Here is a 12,894-nt window from a genome sequence, read left to right on the forward strand (position 1 = left end):
GGAGGGTGTTGTCTTTCTGGCTATCTGCTCTTGACCCTAGCGGCAGAATTGACGACTTGCTCCAGTTAAATCACCCTTGAGCCCTTGGGACTTAAATTTAGTTTTGTCAGTGTTTGAACCGATAGAGCATATTCCCTTAGTCCTTCTTACAAGGAAGCTGGTGTTTTTGGTTGCTATATCCTCAGCAAGGAAGGCTTTGGAATTGGCTGCCCTTTCTTGTAAATTTGTGATTATTCATGAGGACAGAGTGGTGTTACGCCCTCGTCCAGGCTTTTTGCCAAAAGTAGTTTCAGGTTTTCACCTGATCCAAGATAATTTCCTGCCATCGTTTTTTCCAAAACCATGTTCCAGTTAAAAAAAAAAAGTCAGTGCATTGTCTTGATGTGGTGAGAGCAGTGATCAACTGCTCAGATTCGTAAGACTGATGTCTTATTTAGTCTGCCAGAAGGTCCTAAGAAAGGACAGGCAGCATCAAAATCCACTGTCACTAAGTGGATTTGGCAGGTTATTATTCAAACTGGATTGGATGATTTAAAGGGTAAGATTCCCCCTGTTCAAGTCAAGGCGCACTCTACCAGAGCGGTTAGTGCTTCTTTGGTAGTGCGTCACCAGGCCTCCATGGCTCAGATCTGCAAGGCCGCAACTTGGTCTTTAGTGCATACATTCAGTGGATGTAAGGTGGAACGAGGATATCGCCTTTGGGCGCAGTGTGCTGCAGGCAGCAGTATAAGTCCTCAGGTCTGGGGGTGTCTTACGGGGTGTCTCCCTCCCCTCATTGCTGTGGGATGTCCCATTAAGTAATTACTTAAGACTCTGTGTCCCATGATGTACGATAAAGAAATAGGATTTTTATAACAGCTTACCTGTAAAATCCTTTTCTTGGAGTACATCATGGGACACAGAGGTCCTGCCCTTCTTTTTTATGGGGTTTAAGTATATTGCTTGGCTACAAAAACTGAGGTACTCCTGGAACAAGGAGGGGTTATATAGGGGAGTTAACTTCCTGTATTGGGTATACCAGTGTCAACACCTGAAAGTGGCCGATAACCTATTAAGTAATTAAAGCTCTGTGTCCAATGATGTACTCCAAGAAAAGGATTTTACAGGTAAGCTGTTAGAAAAATACGATTTATTTTCCAATGGAGGAATATTATACATTGGACCTAGATATGTCCACCCCTCCACCATTGACTTTTGAGTTGTTTGACAGGTTTTTTATTTTGCAGACGTATTAAAATCTGCTACAAAATCACTAAGGGACAGTCTACCTGCGGATTACCCACAGTTTTTCATAGACTTCTATTAAATCGGGGGTCCCCAAACTTTCTAAACAAAGGGTCAGTTTACTGTCCTTCAGACTCTTAGGAGGGTGGGGGTGCAGACCATGATGGCCATCAGTAGTGGAATTGCGCCCCATCATTGGGGCAATTATTTCTCCTTGTTGGTGTCATTGGGAGGAACTGTTCCCCTTCATTGGTGTTTTGAGACCACTGTATTAGAGCATGTGTTTTTTTTTTTTTTTTTTTTTGGTACGTTTTCTGAAAACCCACCAAAGATGTAGAATGCACTTTCAGAAAATGCACCAAAAAATGCGTGATCTAACAGAAGTCTAAAGCCCCATACACACTATCAGATTGTCTGCTGATTTTTTCCATCAGATTTACCAAAACCATATAATATGAGGTCAAACCTTAGGGGTTTCAATGTGTATGCAATCAGGCAGGCCCTTGTACTACATGGTTTTGGTAAACCTGAAGGAAAAAAATCAGCAGACAATCTGATAGTGTGTATGGGGCTTTACAGTCATATAACGGCAGAAATCTGCCTTTCCTTCCTTGCAATTTAAAGCTCAACTCTGGGAAAGGCAAAAATGACCCCTTGTAGTGGGGCTGTGCCCACTCCACAAGGTTTTACTGCTCGTTTAGGTCTAGGGGACATAGAAAGAAGACCTGCCTACCCCATCCTCCATGCTGCTAGACCATTCCTTGCAGCGTCTTCTTCCCCCATGCTCTAGTGGTCTAAGGTCCTGACATCATAAAGACCAATGTAGGGTCCATAGGGACGCCAAGGGACAGTCCACCGCTGGAGCATGGGCAGGCACCATCTGATAGGAAAGCAGAGGATCAGATATGTTAAAGTGCTTCTACTCCCCCCCAGACTAAACAATCAGTTGAACCTTGCAGTACCAATGAAGTGCCACCTGAAGGGATAGTTTTCAAATTTCCTGTAGTTGGGTTTTATACATAAGTGGGTGACTTATGGCATGTATGATACATACACTCCATTCAATGAAGCCCTGACTAGAATTAAAGCCAGGACCCAGTGCTGCAAATAATCTGTGATGACCATTGTGTGATTAGTAGGAATATTACTATATTGTCGGAGTATGTAGGCATTTCTAGTTACCTCTTTTCACTTTATTGTAACTAGTGTTTATAGTCTTCTATAAACATGCATTTATGAATGTGCCATTTTTATTAAAATCTGAAAAAAATCAGTTGGCTCGTGGCGTTCAGACTGAGATTTATTTGATTTATTTTAAAGGAAAATTTTGCTTATACGACCGAAAACGGTCATGGCGAATGCTGGAAATTACCGGGAGCTGCGCTGGTTTACACCATGGAATAAACTGAGGTATAGCTGTATTGTATGGTAATATGTTCCTGCATGTTATAACCTTTAGACCCCTTTCACACCACACCGCTGATAGCGGCGGCGGTAAAACGCCGCTATTTTTAGCGGCGTTTTACCGGCGGATTTGCGGCGCATTTCGTCCGCTAGCGGGGCGCTTTTACCCCCGCTAGCGGCCGCGAAAGGGTTAAAACCGCCGGCAATACGCCGCAATAGCGCCGTTTTGCCGGCGGCATTACAGCGCTGCCCCATTGATTTCAATGGGCAGCAGCGGTGGAGGAGCGGTAAACACACCGCTCCTTCACCGCTCCAAAGAAGCTGCTGGCAGGACTTTTTTCTGACGTCCTGCCAGCGCACCGCTGTAGTGTGAAAGCCCTCGGGGCTTTCACACTACACACAATGGTGCAGCTTCTTTAGGGCGTTTTGCAGGCGCTATTTCTAACGCTATAGCGCCTGCAAAACGCCCTGGTGTGAAAGGGGTCTTAAAGTGTATGTTAACCCCCAACAACAAACTTCTCCTATTTGCTATGTTTTTGTGCTGTTTAATATACAATTTTTACCGCTTTTTGCCCAGCCACAGCATTCCTTTAAAAAGGCTGTGTATGCTCAAGGGATAGGAAGGATTGGCTTATCATTTGACCACTGGGATTGGCTGTCACATGTTCAGGAGCCGATTTATGATCATTAGTGTGCACTGAGAGCTGCCTTAACAGCTCAGTCATTGTGCTGGGGAGCGCACAGTGAACATGCTCTCAGCTCAATATCTACTGCATATGCTTTTTTTTTTTATTTTTTTTTATTTTATTTTTTTTGCATCTACATACACTTTTTAAGAAATTGATTTGACTATGCAAGAGGAATGATCTCTACACTGCAGTGCATAGTTTATATATATATTTTTTTTTTTAGGCTGAACTCCAAGCATTTAGTTTACTATGTATTCTGTACAGAATCATTCCATTTATACATAGTTAGCATAAGTATCTCCATCTGTCTTCATATCAGATTCCTGGTATCTCCTGTGCAACACCAATCAGAGAAAGAGGGAGGAGCAGAACTTTATAGACATGCTTATCGGAGCCAATGGCAGGCAGAGTCACCAAGAGCCCTTGTCCATGAACCATTTGGAGCCCCTATTTAAATACTGCCTAAGTACAAACCGCTTTTTGCTGTGTATTGATAGGCAGATCGATTTTGTTTGTATTTATTTATTTATTTATTGCATGTATTTATATAGCACTTTGCATATTGTACATCCACATCAGTCCCTGTCCTTAAGGAGCTTACTATCTAATCTTCCATGCACACAATGGGTAATTTAGAAAGGAACATGTCTTTGGAGGGTGGGAGGAAACTGGAGCACCCGGAGAAAACCTGTGCAAGCACAGGGAGAACATGCAGACTCCATGCAGATGGTGTCCTGACTGAGACAGAAGGATCAATATTGAGGAAGATTGATCCAAATGAAGAGTAGTCTGTGCAATACACTGAAATCTCCTTTTACGTTAGGTCCAAAGAGTGTCCAGATGACTAAATGGGGGAAGCATTCTGTGTGTCTTTGTGCCAACCAGACAGGGAGAAAATGCTGTTCTAAACAGGAGTATGATTAGGACATCATTTATGTCACCAGTCCTAGGTGTGAGCATTGTCCAGGTATATGACAGTAGAATGTCCCAGCACCCGCCCTACCTTCATCTAATAGAAATGGGCTCTGAAGTTCAAAAGGCCCCTGTGCTGCTGCACAATTTGTACAATTGGTAGGTTCACCTAGGGCAGGGATATGCAATTAGTGGACCTCCAGCTGTTGCAGAACTACAAGTCCCATGGGGCATAGCAATACACCGACAGCCACAAGCATGACACCCATGATGGGACTTGTGGTTTAGCAACAGCTGGAGGTCCGCTAATTGTATATCACTGACCTATGGGAAGAAAAGTGTGCTGTTCTCTGTACTTGTCCAATCACAGCCTGGGGTGGGTCATAAACCAGACTGCATTGCTTAGTCTGCAGAGAGGTCTAGGAGCTGGGTGTTTGCATAACAAAACTGTCTGTTCAGAATTGCAGGTAAAACTAATCACATTTGTATATATGAAATGAATTTTAGTTGTTTCCATGGGGTTCTAAAAAGTTTTTGAGACCCTTGTTAGCCTTCTGTATGCCTTTTTAAGGAATATTAAATAGTAATCGGTGTCTTTCTTTATTGTTTAGAGAAGTTGAAGATCACTTCCTTCCAAGAACCATTCAGGAAATCACAGGGCAGGTGAGAATGTGCGCTCTGTTATTGTGTACTTATATAAAATGCTAAATCTGAAACCTAAGAGCTGCTATCAGTTTGTAAAGATAAACGCACCAAGAACGTCATACTGATCCTTGCTGCAATACCATCCAATCACTGACTTGGAATCAGAATGCAGGTTGGGGATTTTGGATTCGGAGCTACATGCTGGGTCAGTGACTCCCAAGATAGTCATTTTGGTGTAGTGCTCCTTTTTGTACTTCTATGGTTTGCGCTACTGTTGGGTTCCAAGATAGTAAAGCCAGGATGAAGAGGACAGCAAAACCATAGCAATGGCAGCAATATTTATCATTGACAGTGCCTTTTAAAGACCCGTTACAATTGGGCTTATGTTATATTTCTGAAAATTATATACTGTATTTTTCGGACCATAAGGATGCACTTTTTCCCCCCAAAAATATGGGGGAAAACGTCTCTGCGTCTTATGGAGTGAATAAGACTCCTCTTATTCGCATCTTAGACGCATGCGTCTTATGGAGTACTAGCACCGCTACCCCCATGCTAGTACCGGAAGAGAGGCAGGAGAGTGGAGGACAGACATCTCAAGCCCCCGTGAGTGCCGGGCGATCTCCCAGCTGGGCCTGACACTTGCTGAGACCAAAGACAGAGCAACCTGAGCAATGGCACTAGTCAAGCTGAATGAATGGCACTGGTCAGGCTGCATTTCTTTGGCACAGGTAAATATTTTAGTGCACAATTTTGGTTCAGAATATTTTTTTTCTTGTTTTCCTCCTCTAAAACCTAGGTGCGTCTTATGGAGTGAAAAATACAGTATGTGTGTGTGTGTGTGTGTGTGTGTGTATGTATATATATAATATATATATATATATTTTTTTTTTTTTTTTTTTTTTTTTACTATTCTTCTTATATGCTGTTTTGTGATTACCCTATAGGACACAGTACCATTTGGGGATGCAGTTCTGGCAACTAAAGACACCTGCCTAGGATCAGAAATCTGTGAAGAGTTGTGGGCACCAAATAGGTAATATTAGGAACCTACAATATAGTTTGAAAAAGTGTTATTAGTACACAGCTTAGCTTACATATTTAAAAATGTTTAGTTTCTCCTTAAATTAGATAGTAACAACATATTCAGATATGGAAACATTAAGGCTGGGTTCACACTATTGCGAATTGGATGTGGGTTTTTCTCCGCATCCAATTCCCATAGCAGGAGATTGGGACTGGCCCTCTACGGAGCCGGTTCACACACGTCCGCAACTGCTCCGGTGGGAACTGCACAGGAGCCCTGTGCTTCTTTTGGTCCGCTTCAGGTCCGAATTCAGCCCAAAATTCAGGCTGAAATTGGACCTAATACAGTGAATGGAGACACACCGGACTCCTGCTGTGAGCTGCTGCGCTCTATAGTGTGAACCCAGCCTAAAAGTCTCTTGTAAGAACCTGAATCTCAAATCCTACAGTAATATATTTGTGAAGGCCTACTTCTCGGGGATGGGTGTGTGTGCTGTTATTTGGTTATAATTTTTCCCTGTCACATCAGAGGTGTCAGCCCAGTGTTAGGCTGTAGGACCCCCATAGAACCTAATTTTCCACTGCCTGAGCTCAGAAATTATAATATACATTCTGTCTGGGCTGCTGGAGGAGGGTAAAACTGTCAATCGGCAAAGCCTGGTCATAAAGCATAACAGTCTGTACGCTCAAACATAACTACTCATTCCCTCATCTCCGGACTTGTTCACAAATAATGACCCATTTAGAAAACTGTGTTTTAGAGTTTAAACCTTTATATGAGGTATGCTGTTAAATTGTCTTAATTGATCTCTTTCTTATCACTTGTATACTGCATGTAGTGAAATTACATTGTAAAGCACAATAGTACCTTCACATTTGTATTCTCTTCCATGACGTAGGATGGTTTCCACCAAGTGCACCAATACTCCTGGAAACCAATAACATACTAATAGTTTGGCTGAACTGTAACCAGATATGGATATGAATGGGCAACATGCTGAATATAAAGCAGTGCAGAATATGCTGGCAGATGTATAAATGTGGAGGAATAATACTTAAATAACTCTTTGTCTGTCTTTCAGCCCTCACATTGATATGGGCCTGGATGGGGTAGAGATATTTACCAATGCTTCGGGAAGTCATCATGAGCTGAGAAAAGCCCACTTACGTGTCGATCTCGTCAAATCTACAACCACAAAAGTATGTTCTATTTCAGCTCTAGGTGGAGTATCCATTTAGAAGTTCCATAATAAGTATTAACATATTAAGGGGGTATTTAAAAAAAAAAAAAGGCAAAGAGCAATAACCAAAGTGCATAATCCATGGCAATCAGATAGTATGTTTGTGTGCCGAGTGTTCTAAATTGATAGAAGATGAACTCTGGGGTTACAGCCCCGACACCTGCACTCTGGGGTTACAGCCCCAACACCTGCACTCTGGGCTTACAGCCCCAACGCCTGCACTCTGGGCCTACAGCCCCGACACATAACTCCATTGCTTCTTGCCCTGCTATATGCTTGCAGTGTAAATATTATTTTTTTCCATTGTAACCTTCCAACCAATTTTCCATCCTTTATTCTCATTTACAGAATGGTGGGATCTACTTACTCTCCAATCTCAGAGGCTGTGACAGTGACCGACTCTATTTTGATGGCTGTGCCATGATATCCATCAATGGAGACATTGTAGCCCAAGGTGCTCAGTTTTCTTTAGAAAATGTGGTAAGACCATTTCATTTCCAGTTGCTCATCTGTTGATGAATAATCATCTGAAACAAAGTGGCTACAGTGAGAACAGCAGTGGTGACAGATGTAACAAAAATGGTTTGCTCTAGTTAGTTTATTCCTAGATAGACCCTTCCTGTTTCCTCCATATTTCTCTCTTCTCTTTCTATCATACCTTTTCTGTATATCATCTCTGTTGTCCTTTTGCTCTCTCTATCATCCTCCTCTCATCTTTCTATGATTCTTTCTTTCTGTTCTTGTCCACTCCACTATGCAGAGCAGCCATGGTCACAGACGGCTGTTCTCTATGCAGTTGGATGTTCTTTTCCATTTGACTGCCATCCGCTCTGTCGGACAGATGGGGAGCGTCTGTTTTTGTCAGAGAGGATCAAATCAGATGGTGACATCCGCCGCTCCATAGTAAGCAAATAATGGTCCAATTGGGTCCACCTGAAAAACTGACAGTGGGACCCCATTGGTCCGTCAGTGTAAAAGGGGCATTATGGTGCTGCGCATGTGATCATTTATGACTCCAGCAATTTGATTGTTTCACAGTTTAACTGAGAGCACAAGCAATGTGACAGTTGGCATGCCTGGAATATAACTGTTTTGAAACTGTTAAAAAAGGATGGTTTTAGTTTGACTAAGTTCTCTTGCTATCCTTGCTAGGGGTGTTTTTGTAAATGCTTCAAATGCATAGCTTTCCTGTATTCTGCATTTATAGAGAGCATTTCCTCAAAAATTCTGTTGGGCTTTGAATTTGGGGCTGGCCAACTCAGTTTACACAGACAAGCCAGTAATGGCAACAAGCTTTTGAAATTATCGTCTGCAAAAAAAAAGAAGCCAATTTAACCACTTGCCGCCTGTCGTATAGCAAAATGCCGGTGGCAAAGTGGTTTTAATATCCTGACCGGACGTCATATGACGTGATCAGGATATTAAGCCGCGATCGTTGTTGGGGGTGTCAGATCTCTGTAAAGTGTCTCCGACGGAGACTCTTTACCGCGTGATCAGCCGTGTCCAATCATGGCTGATCACAGTGTAAATAGGAAGAGCCGATGATCGGCATTTCCTCACTCGCGTCTGTCAGACATGAGTAGAGGAGAGCCAATCGGCTGCTCCTCTGACAGGGGGGGGGTCTGTACTGAACGATTATCAGTGCAGCCCCCCCGAGGATGCCCACACTGGACCACCAGGGACGCCACCAGACCACCAGGGATGCCCAGCACCCGGTATGCCACCCTAGACCACCAGGGATGCCAGTCAGTGCCCACAATGGATGCCAGTCAGTGCCCACAATGGATGCCAATCAGTGCCCACAATGGGCATCACTGATTGGCATGCATTATTATTTGGCACTGATTGGCATCCATCAGTACAATATAATACAATACAATGCCGCCTATCAGTGCCCATTCATGCTGCCTATCAGTGCCCATCCATGCTCATCCGCGCCGCCTATCCATGCCAATTTGTGCCAGCTATCAGTGCTCATCCATGTCGCCCATCCGTGCCGCCTATCAGTGCCCACCCGTGCCGCCTATCAGTGCCCATCCATGCTCATCCGTGCCGCCTATCCATGCCAATCCGTGCCACCTATCGGTGCCCATCTGTGTCGCCCCTCAGTGCTACCTATCAGTGCCCATCAATGCCACCTGAACAGTGCCACTTCATTGTTGTCACCTCATCAGTGCCGACTTTTCAGTGCCCATCAGTGCAGCCCCATCAGTGCCCATCAGTGAAGGAGAAAACATACTTATTTACAAAGTTTTGAAACTGAAACAAAAAAAAAAATATTTTTTTCTAAATTTTCGGTCTTTTTTTTATTTGTTTAGCAAAAAATAAAAACCGTAGAGGTGATCAAATACCACCAAAAGAAAGCTCTATTTGTGGGGAAAAAATTATAATTTCATTTGGGTACAGTGTAGCATGACCGCGCAATTGTCATTCAAAGTGCAACAGCGCTGAAAGCTCAAAATTGGTCTGGGCAGGAAGGTGTTTAAGTGCTTGGTATTGAAGTGGTTAACCTTATTTTTGTTCATCAGTTTATCTAAAAGCAAAAAAAATATAGGTTTAACTGATCATTTTCCCATTCTGTATTGACAGGAGGTCCTCACTGCCACATTAGACTTGGAAGATGTCCGTAGCTACAGGGCCCACACCTCCTCCCGCTGTATATCGGTAAGGAATTCATTCTCATGCAGCACTTTTGAGTAGAAAACTACTCATCCACTCACCAAAACATTATGTATGTATACACCTGTTGATTCCTATCTGACTCTTGGTGATTCTGTGGGACAGGTCCCATGAAAGACTTTTTCATAGACATTTCTTGGCCAATTTTTACAAGGTAGGGTTGTCATGTCTTTTCTCAACCATCCCCAATTGCTCAGCTGGGACTGCTATGTAGAATCCACCGTGATGGGTGAAGGTTGGATTTTTTGTAAATTCAGCAAATCCTGTGGCGAGGATAAGGTAAGGGAAGAAACTTGGGTATTAAAAATATCTATGTCGTTCTTCCATTAAAGGAAAAAAAATGTCATACCTTAAAATCTCCACTAGATGGAGTCTCTGCAAATACCTTAGAGCCGGTTCACACAGCGGGCGATGCGAGGCGACACGACTCGCCTCGCCTCGCCTCGCTCTCGCAAGTCGCCCCCGTTCTGTACAATGGAACCGTTCTGAGAGGAGCGACTCGAGTCGCTCCGACTCAGAAAAAAGGTTCCTGTACTACTTTTGGGCGACCTCGGGGCGACTTGCATTGACTTCTATACAGAAGTCATCTGCAAGTTGCCGCTGAGGTCGCGGCAGGTCGCGGCGAGGCAAGTCGGAGTCACCTCGCCTCGCCTGCAGTGTGAACCGGCCCTTTTACTCTGTTGTCTTCACTGTTAGCTAGGTCTGTGTCTGGTTGCACAGGTGTAGAGAGGGAGGGAAATGTGGGACCAGAGGGTTAGGGGGACAGCAGCACTGCACCTCCAAACCCCCCCACCAACATGGGGGATGCAGAGGTCCCATTATTTTACCGCTAAAAGTTTGTCTGTACTGTGGCTGTGTTTTTGTTTTGTTTTTCAAGTCTGTGCCTCTACGGCATTACTCTCTGCCCCCCCCCCCCCCCCCCCCTCATGTTGGGTCTGGGACCCTAAAGACCCTGCGCTCAGGTGCGGGAAACATTTTAAATAAAAAAGGGGGCCAGAATTTTTTATCGGAGGGGACGGGGCCTAAACTCAGGTGCCATGAACGTCCAAGAGGACGCACGCCAGGGTAAAAGCAAATACTACAGCTGTAACAGTCTCTCCTCTGCTGTTTAGGAGGAAACAAGCTGCCTGCAACACAGGAACACATGAGCTGTAGGACATGTATAGGTTGCAAAACTGGCATTCTTGATTCAGGAAGGACACTCTTTTTTTTTTTTTTTTTTTTTCCAGCACTAGGCTGAACTTTATAGCAGCTTTAAAAGTCATGACTCTTTTTAGTGATTTAGTGCAATTTGTATAGTGCCTCTGTTTTTTGTACTTAGGACTACAAAAAATGAAAAAGGACTAAGACACGACAAAAAACAAAAAAGTAAAGGTTTCACCTCCAGGAATTAGAATCTCGAGCTGCATTTCTACGCTGTCATCCTTGCCTGAATTACCAATTATGCAAACCAGGGGGAGCCATTGGAACAAATTGATGGTGCAGTTGCCTCTCACATATCAGCACCTGTATACGTGACTGAAGATGCCCTTTCCTCCTCCCTCCAGAGTCTGGAAGAAAGATTAGCATCTTTAATCGCATCCTCCATTCAAATGGATAGGAAGTGTACTAGGGCCCCTTCCCCCACTTCAGAACCTTTGCAAGGGGAACAGTGGGCACAGGATGATGTGTTACCCTCAGTCGATTAGGAAGAAAAGCCAACTGATGATTCCTCTACAGAGGAAACAACGGTAGATGAACCTTTTTCAGCCTCTCAACCTGAGAAATTGCTAATACAATCTCTTACATGATCATAGACACAGCCCAGGACGGGGTGCATACAGGCATTTCCAGTACAGGAAATACATTGTACTCAGCATCAGCTGATCCTTAGGGGGCATTACTTTTCTAGACTATTGCTCAGCAAGTAGTACATATTACTAGATTGTCTCTGCTTTTGTGCTTGGCACTATGGCTTCATTCGAAGCACTTCCCTATGCCCAGTTCCATTCAAGACTGTTGCAAAACAGTATCCTGTCTGCTTGGAACAAAACAATTCAAGCTTTAGACTTTCCAATGCAGCTGTCCCCAAGATTGTCCCAAAGCCTTGTTTGGTAGTCATTATCCCAGAATCTTCTGAAAGGAAAATCCTTCAGACCAGTCATCTGGAAAGTAGACAGTAGTCAATAACTGAAAGAACCTTGCCCATCAGTATCCTAAAGATTTGGGCAGTATGTCCGGCTCTAAAAAGCCTGGACTTCAGGTTACGAAATTGTCCTGTCAGGATTCAATCCGACAATGCCACAGCTGTGGCCTATATCAATCCCCAAGGGGACACCAAAAGTCTCTCAGAACAGAAAGAGGAGAAACATATTCTAACTTGGGCAGAAAGGAATGTTCCATGCCTTTTGGCAGTCTTCATTCCGGGAGTAGAGAATTGACAGACGGACTACTTAAGTCACCAGAAGCTATCCCCAGGGGATGGTTTCTTCATCCCGACATATTTAGAGCTGTTTGTCAAAGATGGGGTACTCCAGACCTAGATCTTCTAGCGTCCAGGTTCAATATGAAGTTAGTCAACTTTGTGGCCAGAACAAGGGATCCATTCCGATACGTAACTGATGCGTTGGTGACCCCATGGGATCAGTTCTCACTGATCTATGCCTTTCCCTCTATTCAGTTGCTGCCATGACTTCTTTGCAGAATCAAGCTGGAAAGAAAGCTGGTAATTCTGGTGGCACCAGCATGGCCCAGAAGGTTATAGTATGCAGAAATCATAAAGACGGCAGTGGAGGGCTCATGGTCCTTCCCACTACGGCCTGCTCTCTCTCAGGAACCGCTATTCCATCCTTCCTTACGGTCTCTAAATTTAACGGCTTGGCTATTGAAACCCACATTCTGAAGAAACGTGGCCTTAACTACTATTAAAGGTCTCAGCTTTATTGATCTTATTTCAAAGACCACTGCTATTCATTCTTTAGTCTTGGGCTTTATACAAGGGGTGACACGGTTTAATCTGCCCGTCAAACTTCCCTTGAACCCTTGGGACTTGAACTTAGTTTTGTCTGTGTTACAAACAGTCATTTGAACCAATA

General features: G+C 43.8%; 1 protein-coding gene across 1 annotated transcript in view; it reads left to right on the forward strand.

The window, feature by feature from the left end:
* Nucleotides 1-12,894, forward strand: part of NADSYN1 (NAD synthetase 1) — a 47,952-nt gene that overhangs the window by 10,446 nt on the left and 24,612 nt on the right. The window contains exons 5-10 of the mRNA XM_077487576.1: nt 2,545-2,634; nt 4,841-4,892; nt 5,822-5,910; nt 6,983-7,100; nt 7,490-7,621; nt 9,731-9,805. Of these exons, the coding sequence (XP_077343702.1) occupies nt 2,545-2,634; nt 4,841-4,892; nt 5,822-5,910; nt 6,983-7,100; nt 7,490-7,621; nt 9,731-9,805 (556 nt within the window). The remainder of the gene's footprint in view (nt 1-2,544; nt 2,635-4,840; nt 4,893-5,821; nt 5,911-6,982; nt 7,101-7,489; nt 7,622-9,730; nt 9,806-12,894) is intronic.

The sequence above is a fragment of the Lithobates pipiens genome, unplaced genomic scaffold (assembly GCF_037356315.1).
Source record: "Lithobates pipiens isolate NorthernLeopardFrog02 unplaced genomic scaffold, aLitPip1_a1.2 Scaffold_18, whole genome shotgun sequence".
Lineage (NCBI taxonomy): Eukaryota > Metazoa > Chordata > Amphibia > Anura > Ranidae > Lithobates > Lithobates pipiens.